This window comes from Notolabrus celidotus, chromosome 6 (assembly GCF_009762535.1).
Source record: "Notolabrus celidotus isolate fNotCel1 chromosome 6, fNotCel1.pri, whole genome shotgun sequence".
Lineage (NCBI taxonomy): Eukaryota > Metazoa > Chordata > Actinopteri > Labriformes > Labridae > Notolabrus > Notolabrus celidotus.
Window position 1 is genome coordinate 1,019,901 of NC_048277.1, and position 24,481 is coordinate 1,044,381.

At 42.9% G+C, this 24,481-nt stretch overlaps 1 protein-coding gene across 1 annotated transcript in view; it reads left to right on the forward strand.

Moving 5' to 3' along the window:
* The window catches only part of galnt18a (UDP-N-acetyl-alpha-D-galactosamine:polypeptide N-acetylgalactosaminyltransferase 18a), a 332,261-nt gene extending 308,934 nt beyond the window's left edge, over positions 1–23,327 (forward strand). The window contains exons 10-11 of the mRNA XM_034686506.1: positions 2,020–2,184; positions 21,600–23,327. Coding sequence (XP_034542397.1) covers positions 2,020–2,184; positions 21,600–21,746 — 312 coding nt within the window. The 3' untranslated portion in view covers positions 21,747–23,327. The remainder of the gene's footprint in view (positions 1–2,019; positions 2,185–21,599) is intronic.
* Positions 23,328–24,481: the final 1,154 nt, after the last annotated feature.

The following is a 24,481-nucleotide window of genomic DNA, read 5'->3' on the forward strand; positions in this document are numbered from 1 at the left end:
GACCACTCTATGTCAAATTATGAACAGAGACCCAACACCAAGACAGGATAAGACTCAGTCTGACCCCACCTTAATCCACCATGAGCATTTCACCTCACAGTATTTAGCTAGTTACAGCAGAGAGGACAAACTTCCTTTAACAGGCAGAAACCTTGAGCAGAACCAGACTCATGTTAGACAGCCATCTGCCTCAACCGAGTTGGGTCTGGAAAGAGGGATAGAGGAGAATAAGAGACAGAGAGGGAGCGGTGATAAGGATGAGATGAGTAGTAGTAACTTTTGCTGCTGGAGTCTAGAACGTCCGTATCAGCAGGAGTCTGGAACGTCCACAGCAGGAGGACGTCTACGGCAGCTCAGAGGAACCTACGAGACAAGGGAGCTCAGGGACTCCAGAAAGGTCTATGGTTAGTAACTTTAATGGGACAGGGAGAGTTAAAGTAAGTGATGAAGGGGTTGGGGGGAAGGGGGTGAGACAGGATCCCAGAGTGTCAGTGCGCCAGTTCCCCCGGCAGTCTAAGCCTATAGCAGCATAACTAAGAGCTGGTCCAAGCCTGATCCAGCTCTAACTATAAGCTTTATCAAAAAGGAAAGTTTGAAGCCTACTCTTAAAAGTAGAGAGGGTGTCTGCCTCCCGGACCCTGACTGGTAGATGATTCAAAAGGAGAGGGGCCTGATAACTGAAGGTTCTAACTCCCATACTACTTTTAGAGACTTTAGGTAGGACCAGCAGGCCTGCATGTTGGGAGCGTAGTGTTCTAGAGGGGTAATAGGGCACTATGAGCTCTTTAAGATATGAAGGTGTCTGATCATTAAGAGCTTTGTAGGTCAGAAGAAGGATTTTAAATTCTAGTCTAGATTTTATGGGGAGTCAGTGTAGAGAAGCTAACACTGGAGAGATAAAAATACATTTTAAATAAATAAAGTAAACTATAAAGTTTACTTGAGCTGCAGCGTTTTGGAATAGCTGAAGAGTCTTTAGAGACTTATTAGGGCAGCCTGATAGAAGTATTATAGTTCCTGACAGAGAATCTCCACAACCAGGGTTATGCTAGGTAAAAGAGCTAAATGCCTCTCTCTCTCTTCATCTCCCTCTATCCCTCTCTCCAACACGGTCTCAGCAGATGTGTGTCTAACATGAGTCTGGTCCTGCTGGAGGTTTCTGCCTGTTAAAGGAAGTTTGTCCTTGCCACTGTAACTTGCTAAATGCTGCAAAGTGCTCTGCTCATGGTGGATTAAGATGAGATCAGACTGAGTCCTGTCTGTAAGAGGGGACTGGATCTGATCCTGTCTTGATGTTGGATCTTTGTTAATAATAGAACATAGAACTTTTGGTCGCCACAAATCAACATATAAGTTCATCACTGTGCATCCTGAATATATGTATTTCATTGGTTTGCTTCAAAATTAAATGCAGGCTTTGCAAGAGCCACAACTCAACCACTGTGATTGATAGAGCTCATGAGTAATCCAGTTTTCACCTGGACTATGACTACTACCTTTTCTAACCTCACAGGTTTGCTGACACTTGTTGGTTCTGACAGCTTTGTGTAAATCATTGAACTATAGGACATGATGCACGGTTGAACTAACTATAGACTCCTCTGTGGAAAATGACGGTGGCAAAACTTTCAACACACTGCATTAAGGAAATTAAGTAGTAATCCTCGTGAGATAAAATGAATTATTCCTCAAGGATTTAAATTCATTACAGATTATTATCTTGATATCCCTTTAGTTCTTTGAGATGTTGGTGGTGTTGAATTCATTTGCTGTTGGACATAAAACTTTGAACTCTGTGTTAATAATTTCTGATAAAAATAGGCTGTGATTTTTTGAATTGTACAACACACACTAGAAAAGATGATGTTAGCAGCCTGCGGCATATTGATGTTTTTACACAACATAAGACAGCAGAGTTTTAGCATCAGATGCTCACTACAAACAGAGGCTCCTGGAGACTCATATCAAACATGTGTGGAAAGCTCTCCCTCTTCAGTACTTGTGTTTGTCATCCAGCAGAATGTCTACTACACCAGCTCGCAGCAGCTTCACCTGGGAGTGCTGAGTCCCACCATCGACGACGACGACAACAAGTGTCTGGTGGATGTGAACAGCAGACCCAGACTGCTGGAGTGCAGCTACGCAGCAACCAAACACATGAAGCTCACCTGGACCTTCAGTCAGGTAAATAGCTGTGAAACAGAAGACTCTCAGTCCTGCGTTGAGGTCTGTGCAGCAGGACTTCCTGTGCACATGAAACTTTGATTTATTGGTTTGCTAATATTTACAACGTATGTAGCCACATCGTTCTGCTAATTCCTGCCTGAAAGCTGAAAGGTTAACTGTGCAATCTTTCAGCTCAATTGAAGGAGATTGATTTTTACCACTTTGCCTCTGAGTCTAAGTATCACCTCTTTGATAGAGCAGGGTTCATTCTTTAGCGTTTTCATATGATAGTCGTTTCAAAAGCACTTCTTTTGGCTAATGAGCTTTCACAAATCCACAGCTTCTGTCTCTAAACGTCTGTCTCTGTCTTATTTTAATCTTCACACTTTTAATGTTGTCCTACAATGTGACACATAAGTAGAGGGAGCCTGGATAATTAGTATAAAGAAGACTACTGTATTCACGCCTGAGGCATCTCTGGTCCGTGTGTGTGAGTGTGTGTGCGCACAAGTGAGTGCATGTGCTGTTTTTCCCCAGACATCAGACTGAATGAGAGAGTTACTTAACCATCATTCAGATCATCTCTCTCACCCACTGTCCAGTCTCCTCAGAGGACAGTACCTCACCATCCTCCAGCTCTGCAGCCTCCTCGGGGGTCTGTAGCTGCTGGGCACACTGGCAGGAGATTCTGCCTCTAATTAGCATGGGCCAGATTCTGAATCTCACTCTCCCTTACGTCAGGAGTCACAGAGATGAAACCCATTAGGCCCAGCCCTGTGGGGTTTTGGAAGAGAAGCCTATTTTCTGCTTTAAAAAGTTTGTTGGAGAAGTAGAATAAGGCCTGAGAAGAAGTACGTCCCTTCCCTGTACAGAGATGAGATCACAGATGTATGAAATATTCAGAGGGAAGTGGAAAAAAACAGGAGAAGTTTAACATTGAGACAGATTTCTCAGGACACACTCACTCAGCATAGAGTTGATCCCTGGTTCTTCCTTTCTTGTTATTTCTCCTCAAACAGACCAAGTCCACGCTTTCTTCACTGACAGTAAACACAGCACTGATATGTGTCCTGAGTCGGTTCTCTGAATTTTAGGGCTGCAGTCCACCAAAGAAATTCATCATGGACTGAAGCTCCGCCCACTAATCCACCAATCATAGGCCGTTAAAAAAAAACATCTGAACGTTCTCTCCCAACCAAGCTGCAACCTCTGGTCTTAATATATGAGTCCAATGCAGAAGAGTTAAAAACTGCATTTCCTCGAGTGTCCACCTGAGGCTGGCTCCGAAAGTACCGGAAACCACATACACACCAATTCAAAGAAGACGATCTTTACAGCAGAAATAAACATGTTTACAGCCTGGTTCAAAAAAGGAGTGTAGTCTGGATAGCTCATTTCTCAGTTTCCCACACATACTGTAGGGGGTGAATTTTTTCATAACGCTGGGTGACGTCACAGAGACTACGTCCATTATTTATACAGTCCATGCTCTCAACCTAATCAGAGACAGTGTAGTCAGTGCTGGCTGGCTGGCATTTAAATGAACTGTAAAATAAACAAAGCAAGGTTTTTTCAGCATCATAACTTATTTATTTTAAAGATATATATAGACAATGATACGTATTTGCTATTTCAGCATCGTCCATTTCTGTGCTTTGAAAGTGTGCAGAATAGTAACCAGAAGAAATCACAGTCAGTTCATCTTTTTCTGTGATGCATTGAAGAGTATTTGAAAGGACATGATTGTCAGAGCCTGACAGGGAAACAGTGATACACACTTTAAAATACTTGATTTGTTTCTATGCTTTGGGATCTACTGGGAACCAGTCTGCAGTCAACTGGATCATCATCCATCCCTCAGGCTGACTGTGGAGATGATTGACACTTGAGAGTGACTGGTGGGTGTGGCTTAGCCAACACCCCTAGCATCCTGGAGCAGAGATTACTGCTCATTTTGAAACCTAATCTTATACTTGGGTTTTTTTATTTATTATTATCTTAATGTGGCTGTGTGGTGTCAAGCATATGTCTGTTGTGTGACAACCTCAGAAGACACATATTCTCAACTAAATGGAAAAATGAACAGGTGTGATTATATGACCAATAAGATTTTGTTGGGACGAGAGCTCATTGACCAACTCATCGACCAACCGACTGGAGGATGTCAGCCCTGTGTGTTGGGATAACATAAGTGTATTAGTCTTGCACTGTAAAGTCAAACAAGTTAAAGTGACTCAAAGTGTTTGTGGTAAATGATTACATCAGAGTTTTGAAGTAGCGGAAATACAATTTTGGAGTAGAACTGAAATTATAAAATACAATTTCAGTTAACTCAATTGTTTTCTTTCTTTTTGTTATTTTCAAGTTTCCCCAACTCAAATTTATTAGTTACATGTTTTATATTTTTAATTCATACATAGATGAAACTGAGTCCATGTCATGGTTTGGTTAGTTTAGTTCTTGTGTTTCATGCCTTGGTTCCTCCCTGTGTTTATTCTGTATTAGTTCTTCTTTATCTCTCTTCAGTGTTTAGTGATCCATGTCTCTTCTTGTGTTTTCATAGTCTAGTCTTGTGTTTCCTGTTTTATTTTGTAGTTCTGAATCCTTGTGTTTCCTGTTTATTTTGTAGTTCTGAATCCTTGTGTTTCCTGTTTTATTTTGTAGTTCTGAATCCTTGTTTCCTGTTTTATTTTGTAGTTCTGAATCCTTGTGTTTCCTGTTTTATTTTGTAGTTCTGAATCCTTGTGTTTCCTGTTTTATTTTGTAGTTCTGAATCCTTGTTTCCTGTTTTATTTTGTAGTTCTGAATCCTTGTGTTTCCCTTCATTTGTGAATCGCCTCATTAGTCTCACCTGTGTCCTGTGTTCCCAACTGTGTTGATAACTGTGTATTTAGTCCCTCATTAGTCTCACCTGTGTCCTGTGTCCACACCTGTGTTGATGACTCTGTGTATTTAGTCCCTCATTAGTCTCACCTGTGTCCTGTGTCCTCACCTGTGTTGATGACTCTGTGTATTTAGTCCCTCATTAGTCTCACCTGTGTCCTGTGTCCTCACCTGTGTTGGTGACTCTGTGTATTTAGTCCCTCATTAGTCTCACCTGTGTCCTGTGTCCACACCTGTGTTGATGACTCTGTGTATTTAGTCCCTCATTAGTCTCACCTGTGTCCTGTGTCCTCCCCTGTGTTGATGACTGTGTATTTAATCCCTCATCTCACCTGTGTCCTGTGTCCTCACCTGTGTTGATGACTGTGTATTTAGTCCCTCATTAGTCTCACCTGTGTCCTGTGTCCTCACCTGTGTTGATGACTCTGTGTATTTAGTACCTCATTAGTCTCACCTGTGTCCTGTGTCCTCCCCTGTGTTGATGACTGTGTATTTAGTCCCTCATTAGTCTCACCTGTGTCCTGTGTCCACACCTGTGTTGATGACTGTGTATTTAATCCCTCATCTCACCTGTGTCCTGTGTCCTCACCTGTGTTGATGACTGTGTATTTAGTCCCTCATTAGTCTCACCTGTGTCCTGTGTCCTCACCTGTGTTGATGACTGTGTATTTAGTCCCTCATTAGTCTCACCTGTGTCCTGTGTCCACACCTGTGTTGATGACTCTGTGTATTTAGTCCCTCATTAGTCTCACCTGTGTCCTGTGCCCACACCTGTGTTGATGACTCTGTGTATTTAGTCCCTCATTAGTCTCACCTGTGTCCTGTGTCCACACCTGTGTTGATGAATGTGTATTTAGTTCCTCATTAGTCTCACCTGTGTCCTGTGTCCTCACCTGTGTTGATGACTGTGTATTTAGTTCCTCATTAGTCTCACCTGTGTCCTGTGTCCACACCTGTGTTGATGACTCTGTGTATATAGTTCCTCATTAGTCTCACCTGTGTCCTGTGTCCTCACCTGTGTTGATGACTCTGTGTATTTAGTCCCTCATTAGTCTCACCTGTGTCCTGTGCCCACACCTGTGTTGATGACTGTGTATTTAGTCCCTCATTAGTCTCACCTGTGTCCTGTGTCCACACCTGTGTTGATGACTCTGTGTATTGAGTTCCTCATTAGTCTCACCTGTGTCCTGTGTCCTCCCCTGTGTTGATGACTGTGTATTTAGTCCCTCATTAGTCTCACCTGTGTCCTGTGTCCTCCCCTGTGTTGATGACTGTGTATTTAGTCCCTCATTAGTCTCACCTGTGTCCTGTGTCCTCACCTGTGTTGATGACTGTGTATTTAATCCCTCATTAGTCTCACCTGTGTCCTGTGTCCTCACCTGTGTTGATGACTCTGTGTATTTAATCCCTCATTAGTCTCACCTGTGTCCTGTGTCCTCACCTGTGTTGATGACTCTGTGTATTTAATCCCTCATTAATCTCACCTGTGTCCTGTGTCCACACCAGTGTTGATGACTCTGTGTATTTAGTCCCTCATTAGTCTCACCTGTGTCCTGTGTTCACACCTGTGTTGATGACTCTGTGTATTTAGTCCCTCATTAGTCTCACCTGTGTCCTGTGTCCACACCTGTGTTGATGACTGTGTATTTAGTTCCTCATTAGTCTCACCTGTGTCCTGTGTCCACACCTGTGTTGATGACTCTGTGTATTTAGTTCCTCATTAGTCTCACCTGTGTCCTGTGTCCTCACCTGTGTTGATGACTGTGTATTTAGTTCCTCATTAGTCTCACCTGTGTCCTGTGTCCACACCTGTGTTGATGACTCTGTGTATTTAGTTCCTCATTAGTCTCACCTGTGTCCTGTGTCCTCACCTGTGTTGATGACTCTGTGTATTTAGTCCCTCATTAGTCTCACCTGTGTCCTGTGCCCACACCTGTGTTGATGACTGTGTATTTAGTCCCTCATTAGTCTCACCTGTGTCCTGTGTCCACACCTGTGTTGATGACTCTGTGTATTGAGTTCCTCATTAGTCTCACCTGTGTCCTGTGTCCTCCCCTGTGTTGATGACTGTGTATTTAGTCCCTCATTAGTCTCACCTGTGTCCTGTGTCCTCCCCTGTGTTGATGACTGTGTATTTAGTCCCTCATTAGTCTCACCTGTGTCCTGTGTCCTCACCTGTGTTGATGACTGTGTATTTAATCCCTCATTAGTCTCACCTGTGTCCTGTGTCCTCACCTGTGTTGATGACTCTGTGTATTTAATCCCTCATTAGTCTCACCTGTGTCCTGTGTCCTCACCTGTGTTGATGACTCTGTGTATTTAATCCCTCATTAATCTCACCTGTGTCCTGTGTCCACACCAGTGTTGATGACTCTGTGTATTTAGTCCCTCATTAGTCTCACCTGTGTCCTGTGTTCACACCTGTGTTGATGACTCTGTGTATTTAGTCCCTCATTAGTCTCACCTGTGTCCTGTGTCCACACCTGTGTTGATGACTGTGTATTTAGTTCCTCATTAGTCTCACCTGTGTCCTGTTTCCACACCTGTGTTGATGACTCTGTGTATTTAGTTCCTCATTAGTCTCACCTGTGTCCTGTGTCCTCACCTGTGTTGATGACTGTGTATTTAGTTCCTCATTAGTCTCACCTGTGTCCTGTGTCCTCCCCTGTGTTGATGACTGTGTATTTAGTCCCTCATTAGTCTCACCTGTGTCCTGTGTTCACACCTGTGTTGATGACTCTGTGTATTTAGTCCCTCATTAGTCTCACCTGTGTCCTGTGTCCACACCTGTGTTGATGACTGTGTATTTAGTTCCTCATTAGTCTCACCTGTGTCCTGTGTCCACACCTGTGTTGATGACTCTGTGTATTTAGTTCCTCATTAGTCTCACCTGTGTCCTGTGTCCTCACCTGTGTTGATGACTGTGTATTTAGTTCCTCATTAGTCTCACCTGTGTCCTGTGTCCACACCTGTGTTGATGACTCTGTGTATTTAGTTCCTCATTAGTCTCACCTGTGTCCTGTGTCCTCACCTGTGTTGATGACTCTGTGTATTTAGTCCCTCATTAGTCTCACCTGTGTCCTGTGCCCACACCTGTGTTGATGACTGTGTATTTAGTCCCTCATTAGTCTCACCTGTGTCCTGTGTCCACACCTGTGTTGATGACTCTGTGTATTGAGTTCCTCATTAGTCTCACCTGTGTCCTGTGTCCTCCCCTGTGTTGATGACTGTGTATTTAGTCCCTCATTAGTCTCACCTGTGTCCTGTGTCCTCCCCTGTGTTGATGACTGTGTATTTAGTCCCTCATTAGTCTCACCTGTGTCCTGTGTCCTCACCTGTGTTGATGACTGTGTATTTAATCCCTCATTAGTCTCACCTGTGTCCTGTGTCCTCACCTGTGTTGATGACTCTGTGTATTTAATCCCTCATTAGTCTCACCTGTGTCCTGTGTCCTCACCTGTGTTGATGACTCTGTGTATTTAATCCCTCATTAATCTCACCTGTGTCCTGTGTCCACACCAGTGTTGATGACTCTGTGTATTTAGTCCCTCATTAGTCTCACCTGTGTCCTGTGTCCTCACCTGTGTTGATGACTGTGTATTTAGTTCCTCATTAGTCTCACCTGTGTCCTGTGTCCACACCTGTGTTGATGACTCTGTGTATTTAGTTCCTCATTAGTCTCACCTGTGTCCTGTGTCCTCACCTGTGTTGATGACTGTGTATTTAGTTCCTCATTAGTCTCACCTGTGTCCTGTGTCCACACCTGTGTTGATGACTCTGTGTATTTAGTTCCTCATTAGTCTCACCTGTGTCCTGTGTCCTCACCTGTGTTGATGACTCTGTGTATTTAGTCCCTCATTAGTCTCACCTGTGTCCTGTGCCCACACCTGTGTTGATGACTGTGTATTTAGTCCCTCATTAGTCTCACCTGTGTCCTGTGTTCACACCTGTGTTGATGACTCTGTGTATTTAGTCCCTCATTAGTCTCACCTGTGTCCTGTGTCCTCACCTGTGTTGATGACTCTGTGTATTTAGTACCTCATTAGTCTCACCTGTGTCCTGTGTCCTCCCCTGTGTTGATGACTGTGTATTTAGTCCCTCATTAGTCTCACCTGTTTCCTGTGTCCACACCTGTGTTGATGACTGTGTATTTAATCCCTCATCTCACCTGTGTCCTGTGTCCTCACCTGTGTTGATGACTGTGTATTTAGTCCCTCATTAGTCTCACCTGTGTCCTGTGTCCTCACCTGTGTTGATGACTGTGTATTTAGTCCCTCATTAGTCTCACCTGTGTCCTGTGTCCACACCTGTGTTGATGACTCTGTGTATTTAGTCCCTCATTAGTCTCACCTGTGTCCTGTGTCCTCACCTGTGTTGATGACTCTGTGTATTTAGTCCCTCATTAGTCTCACCTGTGTCCTGTGTCCACACCTGTGTTGATGACTCTGTGTATTTAGTTCCTCATTAGTCTCACCTGTGTCCTGTGTCCTCACCTGTGTTGATGACTCTGTGTATTTAGTCCCTCATTAGTCTCACCTGTGTCCTGTGCCCACACCTGTGTTGATGACTGTGTATTTAGTCCCTCATTAGTCTCACCTGTGTCCTGTGTCCACACCTGTGTTGATGACTCTGTGTATTGAGTTCCTCATTAGTCTCACCTGTGTCCTGTGTCCTCCCCTGTGTTGATGACTGTGTATTTAGTCCCTCATTAGTCTCACCTGTGTCCTGTGTCCTCCCCTGTGTTGATGACTGTGTATTTAGTCCCTCATTAGTCTCACCTGTGTCCTGTGTCCTCACCTGTGTTGATGACTGTGTATTTAATCCCTCATTAGTCTCACCTGTGTCCTGTGTCCTCACCTGTGTTGATGACTCTGTGTATTTAATCCCTCATTAGTCTCACCTGTGTCCTGTGTCCTCACCTGTGTTGATGACTCTGTGTATTTAATCCCTCATTAATCTCACCTGTGTCCTGTGTCCACACCAGTGTTGATGACTCTGTGTATTTAGTCCCTCATTAGTCTCACCTGTGTCCTGTGTTCACACCTGTGTTGATGACTCTGTGTATTTAGTCCCTCATTAGTCTCACCTGTGTCCTGTGTTCACACCTGTGTTGATGACTCTGTGTATTTAGTCCCTCATTAGTCTCACCTGTGTCCTGTGTCCACACCTGTGTTGATGACTGTGTATTTAGTTCCTCATTAGTCTCACCTGTGTCCTGTGTCCACACCTGTGTTGATGACTCTGTGTATTTAGTTCCTCATTAGTCTCACCTGTGTCCTGTGTCCTCACCTGTGTTGATGACTGTGTATTTAGTTCCTCATTAGTCTCACCTGTGTCCTGTCTCCACACCTGTGTTGATGACTCTGTGTATTTAGTTCCTCATTAGTCTCACCTGTGTCCTGTGTCCTCACCTGTGTTGATGACTCTGTGTATTTAGTCCCTCATTAGTCTCACCTGTGTCCTGTGCCCACACCTGTGTTGATGACTGTGTATTTAGTCCCTCATTAGTCTCACCTGTGTCCTGTGTTCACACCTGTGTTGATGACTCTGTGTATTTAGTCCCTCATTAGTCTCACCTGTGTCCTGTGTCCACACCTGTGTTGATGACTGTGTATTTAGTTCCTCATTAGTCTCACCTGTGTCCTGTGTCCACACCTGTGTTGATGACTCTGTGTATTTAGTTCCTCATTAGTCTCACCTGTGTCCTGTGTCCTCACCTGTGTTGATGACTCTGTGTATTTAGTCCCTCATTAGTCTCACCTGTGTCCTGTGTCCTCCCCTGTGTTGATGACTGTGTATTTAGTCCCTCATTAGTCTCACCTGTGTCCTGTGTCCTCCCCTGTGTTGATGACTGTGTATTTAGTCCCTCATTAGTCTCACCTGTGTCCTGTGTCCTCACCTGTGTTGATGACTGTGTATTTAATCCCTCATTAGTCTCACCTGTGTCCTGTGTCCTCACCTGTGTTGATGACTCTGTGTATTTAATCCCTCATTAGTCTCACCTGTGTCCTGTGTCCTCACCTGTGTTGATGACTCTGTGTATTTAATCCCTCATTAATCTCACCTGTGTCCTGTGTCCACACCAGTGTTGATGACTCTGTGTATTTAGTCCCTCATTAGTCTCACCTGTGTCCTGTGTTCACACCTGTGTTGATGACTCTGTGTATTTAGTTCCTCTGGTTCCCCTGTCCCTTGTTAGATCATTGTTGGTCTCCCCTGTACCGGTACAGCGGTTTGGCGTTGTCTTTCCTCGTCACTTGGCGCTTCATGAAGCACAGCCATTGTAGTTTTTCAAGTGTGTGAAGACTTACGTGTTGACGTTAATGACGTCATACGCAGCGTCCCTCTGTACACTCCAAAGTTGTTATTTGGACATGGATACTAACTCAATGAAATGGATCCACATATAATTAAAACAACATTAATCGTTCTGATAACTCCATAATTCATTGTTGGTTCAACTAAAGAGCTGATTTAAAGGTTATGCCTCAATACAAGTAAAGTTTTCAAAGCCTCAGTGATGATGATAGGATTTTTGAAGCTCCATCAATTGACACTCAAATCATAACATACTCTTACTTTCAGTTCATGTTCAGTATTAAATCTCCTCTTAGCCTTCAGATACTCATTTGTTACTTTTCTAAACTTTGTCCATCTGTTGCTGGTCTTTGCCGCTGACATCAATCAGAAGAAATCATCAATCAAAATGAGAAAGATGCATGGAGGCCGAGAGAATTGAACCCTTCATGTACCTCAACCAGGAGAGACACAGTTTGAAGATTAAATGTTATTTATTACAACGAATAATGGGGATCATTTTGTGAGTGTAGGATGTGTGAATTTGGCAGCAGAAGAAATCCCCCTAGAGTCCAGACACTGGTGGTGGTTGATAAATCCTAGGAATTGAAGACTTGCAGAGACCAGGTGGAGATGGGGAGGTGGAGGGGTGTGCGCCATCAATGCAAAAAGGAACTAGCTGGAGAGAGAGACGCATTTAAAAAGACATCAGAGAGTTGATAGGCTGCAGGCCGGAGCATGCAGATTAGTCCTCTCATGTCTCGTCAACAGAAACAGAAACAAAACACACACTGATCAGAGTTTTTATAATCCATGATGTACTTTTAGCTCGCCATCATCTCATGTTTTTCAAGGACATGGTCATCAACCAACATTTATTTTTTTCATATTCTTTAACAAAATGAACACTGGTCTGTGTTTGTATAATGATGAGTTAACAGTTAATGTTTCTGTGAATCCAAAACATTGAGCTCAAACAGGCTGAGCTGCTCCATGGAGCTGAAGGGGACTGTAGAGACGTTCATCATTCTCTTTCACATTACACTAAATGATTTGGCTACTTGTTAATATAAGTTCTGTAAATACACTTCATATTACATTTTCTACTCATTTAGAACAAAGTGCTGGCACATTAAGCAACACATTGTTTAACCAAGCAAATAATTAAAGTCATCTAAACTGTTAACAGAGCTGATGGCACATCTGCTGATTTATGATCACACTTAGATAATATATGCAATGTAGTTTATGCTAATCAGGATGCACCAATCCACAGCATACAGATCAAACAACACACCTCGCTTAACAAAGTAGATTTACTCACTCACCATGAATGTGTGTTTATAGAAGATACGGCCACAAAGAAGTGGGCTGGGGAGCTGACACAGATGGAGACAGATGGAGACGAGAGAGGAAGAAAGCACAAAGAAGAAAGATGCAGGTGGTGCCAAATAAAGAGGAAAAATGCAGAGACTACAGGAGGAAGAAGAAGAAGAGGACAGGAGCTATGGAAAGCCATTGTTGGTGAATAAAAGGAAGAACACCTGAAGAGGGTAGCAAGCAGAGAGAAGTGGAAGAGAGAGAGAGAGAGAGAGAGAGAGAGAGAGAGAGAGAGAGAGAGAGAGAGAGTGCAGCAGCTGGGAAGAGGTGAAAAATAAAGGAGGGCTGGAGGAGGGCAGGCAACGTTTCATGTAAAGCGGGCAGTCAGTTTTTGTGAATTATTGATGAGTGGATCTTTTACAATATTGAACTGAGCTGGACCCTGAGGGAATACTCATCAATAGAGAGAATAAAAGAAGTAGAGGAGGGCAAGGAAAGAGAGAGAGGAAGAAATCTGCCCAGCAGCAGGTCGGACTTTTTGATGCAGCTGGTAGTATTTTCTGACAATGGAGGATTTTCTTCTGTTGTTTTTTTCCTTCTGTAGGCTGCTTTTATGTGTCCTTTGATGGACACCACTTACCTTAAGGCGGCCCAATAAAACCTTTCATTTTGTAGACGTTAAGCACTTCGTGTTCATTAGACTCAGTACCAAACAAACAGGAGGGCAGTGAGCAGCAGGCCTGCTTGCAGAGTGAAAAGAGTTTGCTTGCGGATAGGATCAAAGTGAAGACGTCGAGAGCAACAGCAGTTCTTAATATTGATCAAGGCAAACTGTTTAAATTCATACGAGGATGAGCAAAGCAGTTTGTGAAGCTGTCACAGTGACTTGATGTGACGTACAGACCTTCTACTCTCCTTTGCTGTCATGGTTTGACTGCTCTGTTCACGCACCATGAGGATAATCAGGCTCTTTTCAGATGTAGAAAAGGATGGATGTTATTTAAGCCACACCATTAGAGAGATCTCACTTAAGTTCAGAGAGTTGGATCATGTTCAATTCATTATAATCAGTAATTTATAACTTCTCCCAGCCAAGCAGCTACCTTCTCAGGGCCTGAGCACTGCAAATACCCACTCCTGTTTTCTTCTCACTCTGCACACACAGCTGGGGCTTCAGCCAGTAACATGTTGGAAACTCTTAATTGAATGGCTGTGTCTGACTCTACCACCAAATTTGAGTGTTTGACACATTTGTGAAGCACAAATATTACCCTCTGCTTGTGATGTACTGTGTATAAAAGAAGATTTGTGTTTACATTTTGAGAATGCACAAATGTATTGCCATGTAGTTTTCCGAGTCTTTGAAGTTCAATATCTTTGAGCAGATGGAAACTACTATTTTTCTTAGAAGTGCATGTCAATCAGCTGAACAGGCTGCACAGAGTCCATGATTTACATGCTTTATAACACATGTCACAATCAGAATCAGAAATACTTTATTTATCCTGGTGAGGGAAATTCAGGCATTACAGAGCTCTTATATACAGTGTGTAAAAAAGATAGATATTAAAAGAAGAAGGAATAAAAACAAATATACAAATAAAAAAAAAATACAAATAAAATAAAATAAGGATCAAACAAAGTAAAATAAAGATCAAATAAAATAAAGATCTAACAAAATAACAACATATAAAGATTAAATTAAATAAGATAAAGATCACATAGAATAAAATAAAGATAAAATAAAATAAAGATAAAATAGAATAAAATAGAATAAAATAAAATAATAAAGTTTATACTGAAGCGCAGAATAGTTAGAGTTAGCTATGTACAGAAGCACTGGGAATAAAGGAGATATACAAGGATGTTAAGGGATATTGCAGTCTTCTGACTCCATGTAAAAATATATATAAAGGAAAATAGGTAGATAGAAGTGGATCAATCAATACACAGGGGCCAGAGGTTAAATATAAATACAGAACAACAAGCAGTGTCATTAAACTGCTTCAGTAGCAGCCACTTTAGGAGGATATCAGTGACCCTGTCACTGAGGGGGAGAGCACTGTAGGAGGGGATATGGATGGGACTGAGGCCAGCTTGCCAGCCAAAGAGAGGATCTGTAGGCAAAAACCCAGAGTTGTATGGCCAAGGGCAAATGACAGGAAAGAGTGGGAGACTGTAAATAGGGATCTGACAATGATGTTGGATGGGCTAAGGGGAGCAGAAGTAAACAAACTAGAGAAGATTGGAGACATAATTTATGCATACGGTTTTGAAAGATTTGGGACTAATGATAGAAACCGGGTGGAGAGTCTGCAGCCAGGTCGGTCCAGGAGACAGAGGGAAGTAGAGAAGTTAGTCAAGGAGAGGAGACAGCTCAGAACGCAACAGCAGAGAGAGAGAGGGAATCAATGTTCTGCAAGAAAGAGATAAGAAACAGGTTAGCAGCAGCAAGGAGTTCTAACTCCCCACCGGCTGCAAGGCAGCCAAAGGCCGACTGGAGTCCCCTACCGGGTTTATAAAAGTGCGCCTAATGTGCTAAGATTCTTGTGGAGGTTATTTAGAATAGTATGGGTTAAACAAGTCAAGCCAAAAGCTTGGTGTAGAGCAGGGGGGGGATCTTAATTCCTAATGAGAAAGAGTCCTCAGGTTCAAATCAAAAAGTGGTAGAGGATGCAGTGCTGTGGTCATAGATTTCCTCTTACCATTGATGAGTGCAGTGTTGAATGAATGATTTAAAAAGATGCAGAAAAGGTAAAGAAGGGCTGTTTCTTCAGTGTGCTGATAGTCATCTGGTCTGACCTCCCCTACAGGCTTCAACCGTTAAAAACTGCAGAATAGTAATCGTCTTTCTTTTTGCAGATGGTTTTAGTTTCAATCTGCTTCACCACCAGTTCAGAGCTCCTCACAGGGGCTTTAGGTAAGCTTGTAAACATGATTAATTTTATAATAGGTGGAGTTTTTTTAGTATAGATAAGCTTTGCAAGCTTTTAAATGAGTTGCATTGGAACAAGCACACGATGCTGGGTGCTTCAGGTGTATATGCACCTTGTCTTACTCATCACATCCTGTGAGGTGAATGACTTAGGGACTGAGCGTCTAGCTGACAGATTGCCTGGCTCTCCGGCCGACTCATTGCCTGGCGGTCTGATGGTGTTCTGGCTGACTGGCTGTCTGACCGACTGATTAACTAGCGTTCCCGCCTTAATAGCAGTGAATCAATAGTGTGGTCCAACTCTGCACTCTGTAGAATGACAGACGGGCTCACCGCTGAACTGAGGACAAGGTGTTGGACGGATGCCAAATTTTTGTCTGCATGGGTATGAGTGTGCATACGTGCGTGTAAGAGATTGTGAGAACAAGAATATGTGTGTGCTTGTATATGCTTTAACTCAGCTGCTGTACAATCACTCTGAGCTGCCCTCCTCTGGGAAGCCAAGAGGCACAGCACAGACTTTTAAGTACACTTGTTGGAAGTCACTCAGGAGGTCGAACACTTAGAGAAAGCCAATGACAGGTGTTCAGCATAGAAGGTAAAAAAGATCATTGTGAGTACTTTAATGTCTCTCAAGTTCTTTTCTTGCACCATATACAGTAAGAGCCATCAGAGAGGCCTCCATTATGAGTCTCTCCTGCTATGATGTCCCATTAGCGGCCCACTGCAGCAGCCAGAGTGAAAGCTGAAAATGTCAAACCCAGAGCTGCAGAGCTCACACTGCGTCTGAAAGCAAAAAGCAAGCATGGTGGGTGTCTGTGCACTGCAGTAAAGGAAAGCCATAAAGGCTGAGGCCTTAGTTTGATTGTGGAATGCTAAAGAAGTCCTCTCTAAAAGCTTTTCAAAAGACATGTTTGGTTTGGCTCACAGTGTTCTTTACACATGCATTCACATTGACACACATGGAACTGTTATAGAAAATGAGACCATAGAGAATTATTTAACATCCAACAGATGCAACATAGATATACACGTGTTGATATTGTGCATCCTTTAGAAATACTAACCTATTTCCCTCTCTTTGTTGAGTTGCATTTGGACCAAGAGTTCCGGGGTCTTTTAGCCTCCAGAACTACTTTCCCCTTAACTTAAATGTTCCTGTGCCCCCATTGTTGTCTGCGTTTCAACCGCGGGCTGAAGTCCCGGGTAGATTGTGCAAATCGGGCCAGTGACGTATGAAGGAAAAAAAAAGTAAATGCATTACACCACCAGACCAGTAGAGGGCAGTAAAACAAAGAGGAATGCCATTCATCACAGATGACACCATAGAAGCAGACGGCAACACAACAGTTAGCCTGTTAGCATGAAGAGACTCAGCTGGTGCTGTTTTAGATGGTGCTATATTTCATCACAGATGGATTCACTGAACTACCCCTCTAGCAGGGGCTTTTTAGGGGGGAGATTATCTACCCCTGAACTAAATTTAGACCCTGGATCCAGTGGTCGAAACGCACATAGTTCCTGGGTAAAGTTCCTCTGGTCGAAAAACGCCTTTGCTCTGTTTTACTCTTTACCAACACTAAACCTGTATTATGTAGTTGCATTCTGCCTTATGTTAACAAGCTAGATGCTAACTGTGTCTGTCCCCCTCTCTTACTGAGAGAGAAATATAAAGTACACCAGGGATATGGAGCTGTTTACTGAAAGCAGCTGCCTGGTTGCGAGAGCAAATCTTAACAGTAATATGTGAGCCATAACCTAAACAAAGATATAAAGATGCACTAAAAGGCTTCAGGAGATCTTTAGGGAGCTGCACTGTGTTAGTTTGTCGCTGTGACCTTCCTTGTGCTTTCATTAAGTAATTGTCCCAAACATTAAATCCACTGTTATTGTAGAAACATTGACCCTAAGCCACCTTGTTAAGCAGTTACATGAAACATGTCTCTGTAGAGCCGCTCATCACTCTCATCAGAGTTCGATTTCCGGCAGCAGACACAGACTTCCTCCAGTGAATGAATGACCACCTTGTCATTTGAAATTAATAAACCTTGATGGGGACAGGGCTATCCACACAGCACACTGCACATTTCATTTAGAAAAACTGTGACCTAGAAACTAAATTTATCTCAAAGGATGACATGCTGTCAGGATCTGTCTGACAAAGCTCTGCAGATGAGAGTGACTGATTGATGAGGTGTCAACAGTTTCCAGCTTCTCTTATTCCCTGGGGGAAATCCTGCTGATAATTGGTTCAAACTCCTCCAGAACCTTTGAATTTCTGTTAGACTTTGTAGTGACGGTTCTGTTTGTCTAATGAAGATAGACAGGCTGTCATTTTACAAGGAGACTGACAAAGAGACATGCAGCCATGCTTTATATCTACAGAAGAAGCTGTTAACACATTACTGATAAAGTAAAAGCAATGTAAAGGTGGGTGTACCTGAACACTTTGACAGCTGCTTCTTAAAAACTGCATTCATGAGAGTCAAGAGGCTGAACCAGAACAGTGAGGACCAATCAATCAATCAATCAATCAATCAATCAATCAATCAATCAATCAATCAATCAATCAATCAATCAATCAATCAATCAATCAATCAATCAATCAATCTTTATTTGTATAGCACCAAATCCCAACAAACATTATTTCAAGCCTCTTTTACAAACAGAGCAGGTCTAGACCACTCTATGTCAAATTATGAACAGAGACCCAACACCAAGACAGGATAAGACTCAGTCTGACCCCACCTTAATCCACCATGAGCATTGCACCTCGCAGTATTTAGCTAGTTACAGAGGAGAGGAAAAACTCCCTTTAACAGGCAGAAACCTCGAGCAGGACCAGACTCATGTTAGACAGCCATCTGCTGAGACCCAGTTGGGTCTGGAAAGAGGGATAGAGGAGAATAAGAGAGAGAGGGAGCGGTGATAGTGATGAGACGAGTAGCAGTAGCTGTTGCCGCTGGAGTCCAGCACGTCCGTATCAGCTGGAGTCTGGAACGTCCACAGCAGGAGGACGTCTACGGCAGCTCAGAGGAATCTACGAGACAAGGGAGCTCAGGGACTCCAGAAAGGTCTATGGTTAGTAACTTTAATGGGACAGGAAGCGTTAAAGTAAGTGATGTCTTCATAACTCTCATAAGATGGACCTCTCTGATTACTTGTTGAAGAGGTGCACTCATCCAACTCTACTGATGATCATTAACTGGCTGAGTGGGTTTGGAGAGGCTTCACATTCTCTCTGCCTCATGTGAAGGCGTTTAATAAAAACTTGAACTTCATTTAAAGAGTTTTAACGTCTCGTCATAATCAAACAGGGTTTCTCTCTCTCTCTGCACAGCCTGGTTCTGGATTTCATTAATTCATCAGATCGAGTAAAAAGAGGTTAAATGATGCAAATCCATTATGAGGATCTCAACCGGATTCCCTCTCATCCCTCTCTCTCTCTCTCTCTCCGGGACTGTGTGTGTGTGTGTGTGTGAGAGGAGGATCATGTACATGTGTGGGACACCAGCGAGCGGACGCTTTGTTCTCTCAGAGAGTCCACCTACACATGGTGTCCAGCTGATGTGTGGGCAAACAGCTCCATGCAGCAGCAGCAGCAGCTGTGTACACAGACCGTGAGAGGATCGATATCCTTTCAGGGGGCTGGAAGCCTCAAAGAGGACCGGACTGTGTTACTGTTCTACACGAGGCTGCTTTCTTATTGTGTTTGTAGTGTGGTCAACCATTTCCAAAGAGGAGTTAGCAGCTAGATTCAGCCAGAAAAACACAGAACAGTGTGGTACACCAGCTCTCCTCTCAGGCCAAAATACTCATCCTGTGTGTGTACGTGTGTGTGTAGGAGTGTGTGTTATTCCAGGAGATGTAAAGCATATTGATTTGTGAAGCACAGCAGCTTTCCTAAAACCCACCGCCAGTTTGACACAAATGAATGTTGTCTCTTCACTGCCTGAGTTCAGGCTCATTAAAACATATTACTGTTCTTGCCATATCACTAAGGGCCTGCTTTGAGTGCCAGAGTATTGTTTAAAAGGGCGAAGATGTACAAACCCACACACACACACACACACACACACACACACACACACACACAAACACACACACACACACACATACACACAGGGACATACACACACACACACAACAGAGAGGTAGGGGCTCATGTGAAGTAAAAACAAGCCTCTTATTCAAAGTGACATTGCTTGGAACGAATAGAGTGTGTACACACTAAGATACCATGCAAACACACACACACACACACACACACACACACACACACACACACACACACACACACACGCACACACACACACATTATTTGCATTCCTGCACAATTTCCCTCTGTCTCCTTCAATTTAATTCGCTTCAGTATGCTCCAATATTCTATAGGCTTTATTGGCACAGTTCTTAGATCAGGAGTATTGCCAAAAACTCTGAATACCAATAAAATAAAAGAAAGCAATACCCAGCTTATTATAAAATCAAAAACCAGATACTGGTCTACCTTTAGAATCTCAACAATCAGAATACTCTGAAAAGAAAAATGCGATTCATCAGTGATTTAAGAAAAAGAAGTGTTATTGTCGACTCATTCCACTGATAACTACACATCTATCTCTGAATATTACAATGTCTCATTTGCAGTTTGAGTAAATCACTATGCTAACAGTAGAGATAACATGTATCTCGGGCTAGTTCAGGACATGCAATCACAATCATGGAGAACAGACGATCATCTTCAACCTGGTCAAGGAGTGTAGGCTACAGAAGGTCACGGCTGCTCACAGAGAGCTGCATGAAGCTGATCAATGGAACGCTGAGTGGAGGGGAGACTGTGGTGGGAGGTGTAACAGCCACAGAGATGATTGCAGACTTGATGGGATGGGCTCAGGAGGAAAAGAAAGTCCACTGTAGCTCAGTGGTCCAAAGTCCTCTTTAAGATGAAAGTTAGCATTTCATTTGTAAATCCATGTCATGGAGTCTGGAGGAAGAGAGAAGAGGCACAGAGTCCAAGGTCTTTGAAGGCCAGAGCGAAGTCCGTGATGGTTTGGAGTGCCATGTCACCTGCTGGTGTTGGTCCTCTGAGGCTGTTTTTGAAACGGCCTGCTACATACTCCCTACTAATGTAGGTAAGGTGTCTGCCCCCCGGACCCTGACTGGTAGATGATTCCAACACATCCCACATATCATGTGTTGCTTGGTGTACTTGATGAGTGAGCATTTTTAAGTAGTAAGCACTGGTTTGCTACAGTGTGGAGTCCTGCCTTCAGTCTATTATATGAAACTTTGAGATAAGGGGCGCTAGATATCATTCCACAAGATCAGAGACTGAACAGCAGTGACTCTGCCATGATGTAGCTCATATCATTGGCAGCATACATCCAGCAGATCATCAAATCCATGTTCAAATGGACTCGACTGTCAAACTTTGATAACAGGTTATATACGCTGAGCGGCGTACAGTGAACAGACGTCTGTTAATGCATGTCTTGGTGTGTGGTCGAATGTCTGTGTTCTGTTCCTCTTGTCTTTGTTGGTTGACTGGATTTAAAATGTTTTATCATTTGGATGTGGGTGTATATTTGTTTTATTCATAACACTGATTTTAAATTAAGATTACAGGATATTCACTTAAGAAGAAGTAATTATTTGTGTTTTTTGGTGGTTACATATCAAACCTTGGTTTCAGTATCTTCCAAAGCCTCACTTTTGCTGTGTTTACTTATTAATCCATTTCAAACTGTAAAATCCCTCCTTTTATTTTTTCCTGCAGAGCAAAATGTCCTCACATGCTTCTGAATATGACAAAAATAGGTTGAGCAGCTTGAGTAGACACAAAACAGAGCAGGATTATCTATCTGTAATCATTTTTATATCTATAACTGCATCCCCCTGACTTCATTTTGCTAAACTGCACTGTATTTCTCTCTCTCTCTCTCTCTCTCTCTCTCTCTCTCTCTCTCTCTCTCTCTCTCTCTCTCTTTTCTCTCTTTAGGGTGGCTCCATCCAGAACATTGACTCTCAGCGTTGTTTAGAGCTGGTGGAGAGCAAACAGTCAGAGTTCACCTTCCAGCTTGCCATTCAGGATTGCACCAATCAGAAGTGGACCATCACCAACATACTGACAGTCCTACCGCAGTGAACACACTGACACCAGTCTGCCACTGGAGCACCGTTGTTGTGATGGATGGCGAAGGATTTCTGCTGCTTTAAATCTAAAACCCATACTGACCCGCGGCTGCCCGTCACAGAGTCCTGGTGCACTTAACAAGAATTAGATTCCAGACAGAAAGCAGCTAACGTGCTGACCTAGGCAGCGAATTAAGAGTCCAAAAAATGAGCTGTGATGCCAGACCTCTTTCTAACGAGAATCTGCACAGGAAAAGATGTTCTTCAATCAGACACGGACCATCAGTAACCTAATAACCGTTTTATACCAATGACCTGAGAGAGGAGACATTCACAGATGGAGCCGAGGCTCTTAAAGCTTCCCTCTCTGAAATCCTGATGAGAAATATAGTCACTTGTTCTTGGGGACAGGCTCATGAAATCATGTAAGCACTCCGGTTATTGCAGGAGCAGGGCTGAGATGAATTCTGGGTCCCTGTCCTCGGTTTAAGATAGGGCATGTACTTTCTCAGTCACAGCACACAATCAGCATAACAGATTGCGTGAGCAGGGTTGCAATAGTTTAGTGTGCAGAGAGGATTGCAGGCTGCGTGAATAGTGTTTTTACAATGAAGCGGCTGATTTGTTACAGGAATGATGTGCAGTAGACAGGTTCTGAGTTATTAGACTTACAGACCAGCTGAACTCAGAGACTAGAACAGATGCTGCAGATTTCCCCAGTATCAAGAAAGTGAGGATAAAATGGAGAATAACCACAGAGTGATTTAAAGTGGCATTGTAAGGAAACTCTTTTCATCAAAAGTTTCACGGCGTGCTTGGGAATTCATTTGATCGCAAGCGGAGCCGTCAATCATCCGCAGACGCCATCTTTATGGGTTCAGCCACAGAGCAGGAGATTCATCCGGAAAAGAAGATTTTAAACTCCGAGCTCCTTTAATACCAGCGCCTAACACGACTCTGGCTCATGCAGCACTGATAAGTCCTAAGCAGACCTGTGTGAAAGGAGGAAAGTGAAGTGGAAACTGTGAGGTTTAAAGAAGATGAAGCACACCTAGGAACCCAGACAAGGTCTGATTTCAATGTAAGCACATCAGTCCAATAACAACAGCTCTCAATCAGGTGATCCCTGAGCGTCAGACAGGATATGATAAAAGGAAAAGATCAGCCCTAGAGTGTATAACCCACTCTGATTTTATTTACCTATTTCAACAATTTAAAACATTTCTTTTATGATATACCCGTGAGGAGCATTCAGAGAGCCACCAGAGGTCTAATAAAGCTGACACAAGCAGATGTCAATTAAACTCAGTCTCTAAACTCCCACGCTCTGCACACAAACGTCTATTCAGGCAAAATGTTTGAAAATGAATGTGTGGGTGTGAATGAAAACTGAAGTCCAGGTATTTGCCATCTTATTTCCAGGGTCTTCTTTAAAAGCACCTTTTGAATATCAATATGAAAGGCTGACCCTGATTACTTCAGCCAGGAAATGCAGCAGTCTTGTGTTTTCATCACACCGCTCTCTTTGGCCCTCGATCCACGCTGGATGAAATGAAATCAAAGTTTTTTGGAGGTTTAACATGAAAAGAAAAATGTTTTGTCAGTGAACTTAGATGATGTTTATGGTTTATCAGATTAAGGGTCTTATTTTGTGATTGGAGCCATTATTTCTTTCAGTAATAGTAACATTATATTGATCAAGTTAATAGGTCAATTAATATGTAGAACAAAGCAGTATGGTCCAAACAGTGTCAGATGGACTCCAAACAAAAGGATGTATGAAAATGTCTGAACATTTTCAGACAAACCGTGTTATTCAGACGTATTTAGAAGAGAAAACGAAGGCAACTCTGAGATAACCACTAAAACTTCTGGTCTACTCTGGTCCTGAAGAGCACTGGGTTGGGAGCATGTAGGGTCCTTATGTGTTCAGGCAGCCAGCATGAAGTCTGATAACTCAACCAGAAAAGTCACCCAGGGCAGCTTTCAAACACTGCTCTGTTCCCTGTGAGCCACTTTCATTAGAATGAACCCACTTCAAATCCTCAAATATGTGATGTCACAGGTCATGTATAGTGAGCAGGTTGCTTTAACAGACTGGAACCCCGACAGAGTGGGCAGGCCCTTTCCACATGTATGGGGATGTTTTTGAACATGTTTTTTTTTTCTCTGTGTTTTGTCCTCACGTCCTCACGGAGAGTTTTAGGTCACTGAAAACTCAGATTCTCAAAAACACCTTTAAAGATGGAGATTTGTTTTAAACTCCATTCTGTCGTTTTTATTTGTTGTGCATGATCAAAGATAGTAGGGCTGTTAGTTAGCTTACGTCTGCTCAGTACTGTTAGGTTTGATTGCATGTTTGGAAGGAAACCTTGCTGTTCTTCATCATTACACCCCCGTCAGAGAGTGAATAATATCAAACTCAATCCATTCTTATTCAATCAGTCAATCTTTATTTGTATAGCGCCAAATCCAAACAATCATTATCTCAAGACTCTTTAATAAACAGAGCAGGTCTAGACCACTCTATGTCAAATTATAAACCCCACCTTAATCCAGCATTGCACCTCGCAGTATTTAGCTAGTTACAGTGGTGAGGAAAAACTTCCTTTAACAGGCAGAAACCTCGAGCAGGACCAGACTCATGTTAGACAGCCATCTGCTGAGACCCAGTCGGGTCTGGAAAGAGGGATAGAGGGGAATAAGAGAGAGAGGGAGTGATGATAGTGATGAGACGAGTAGTAGAAG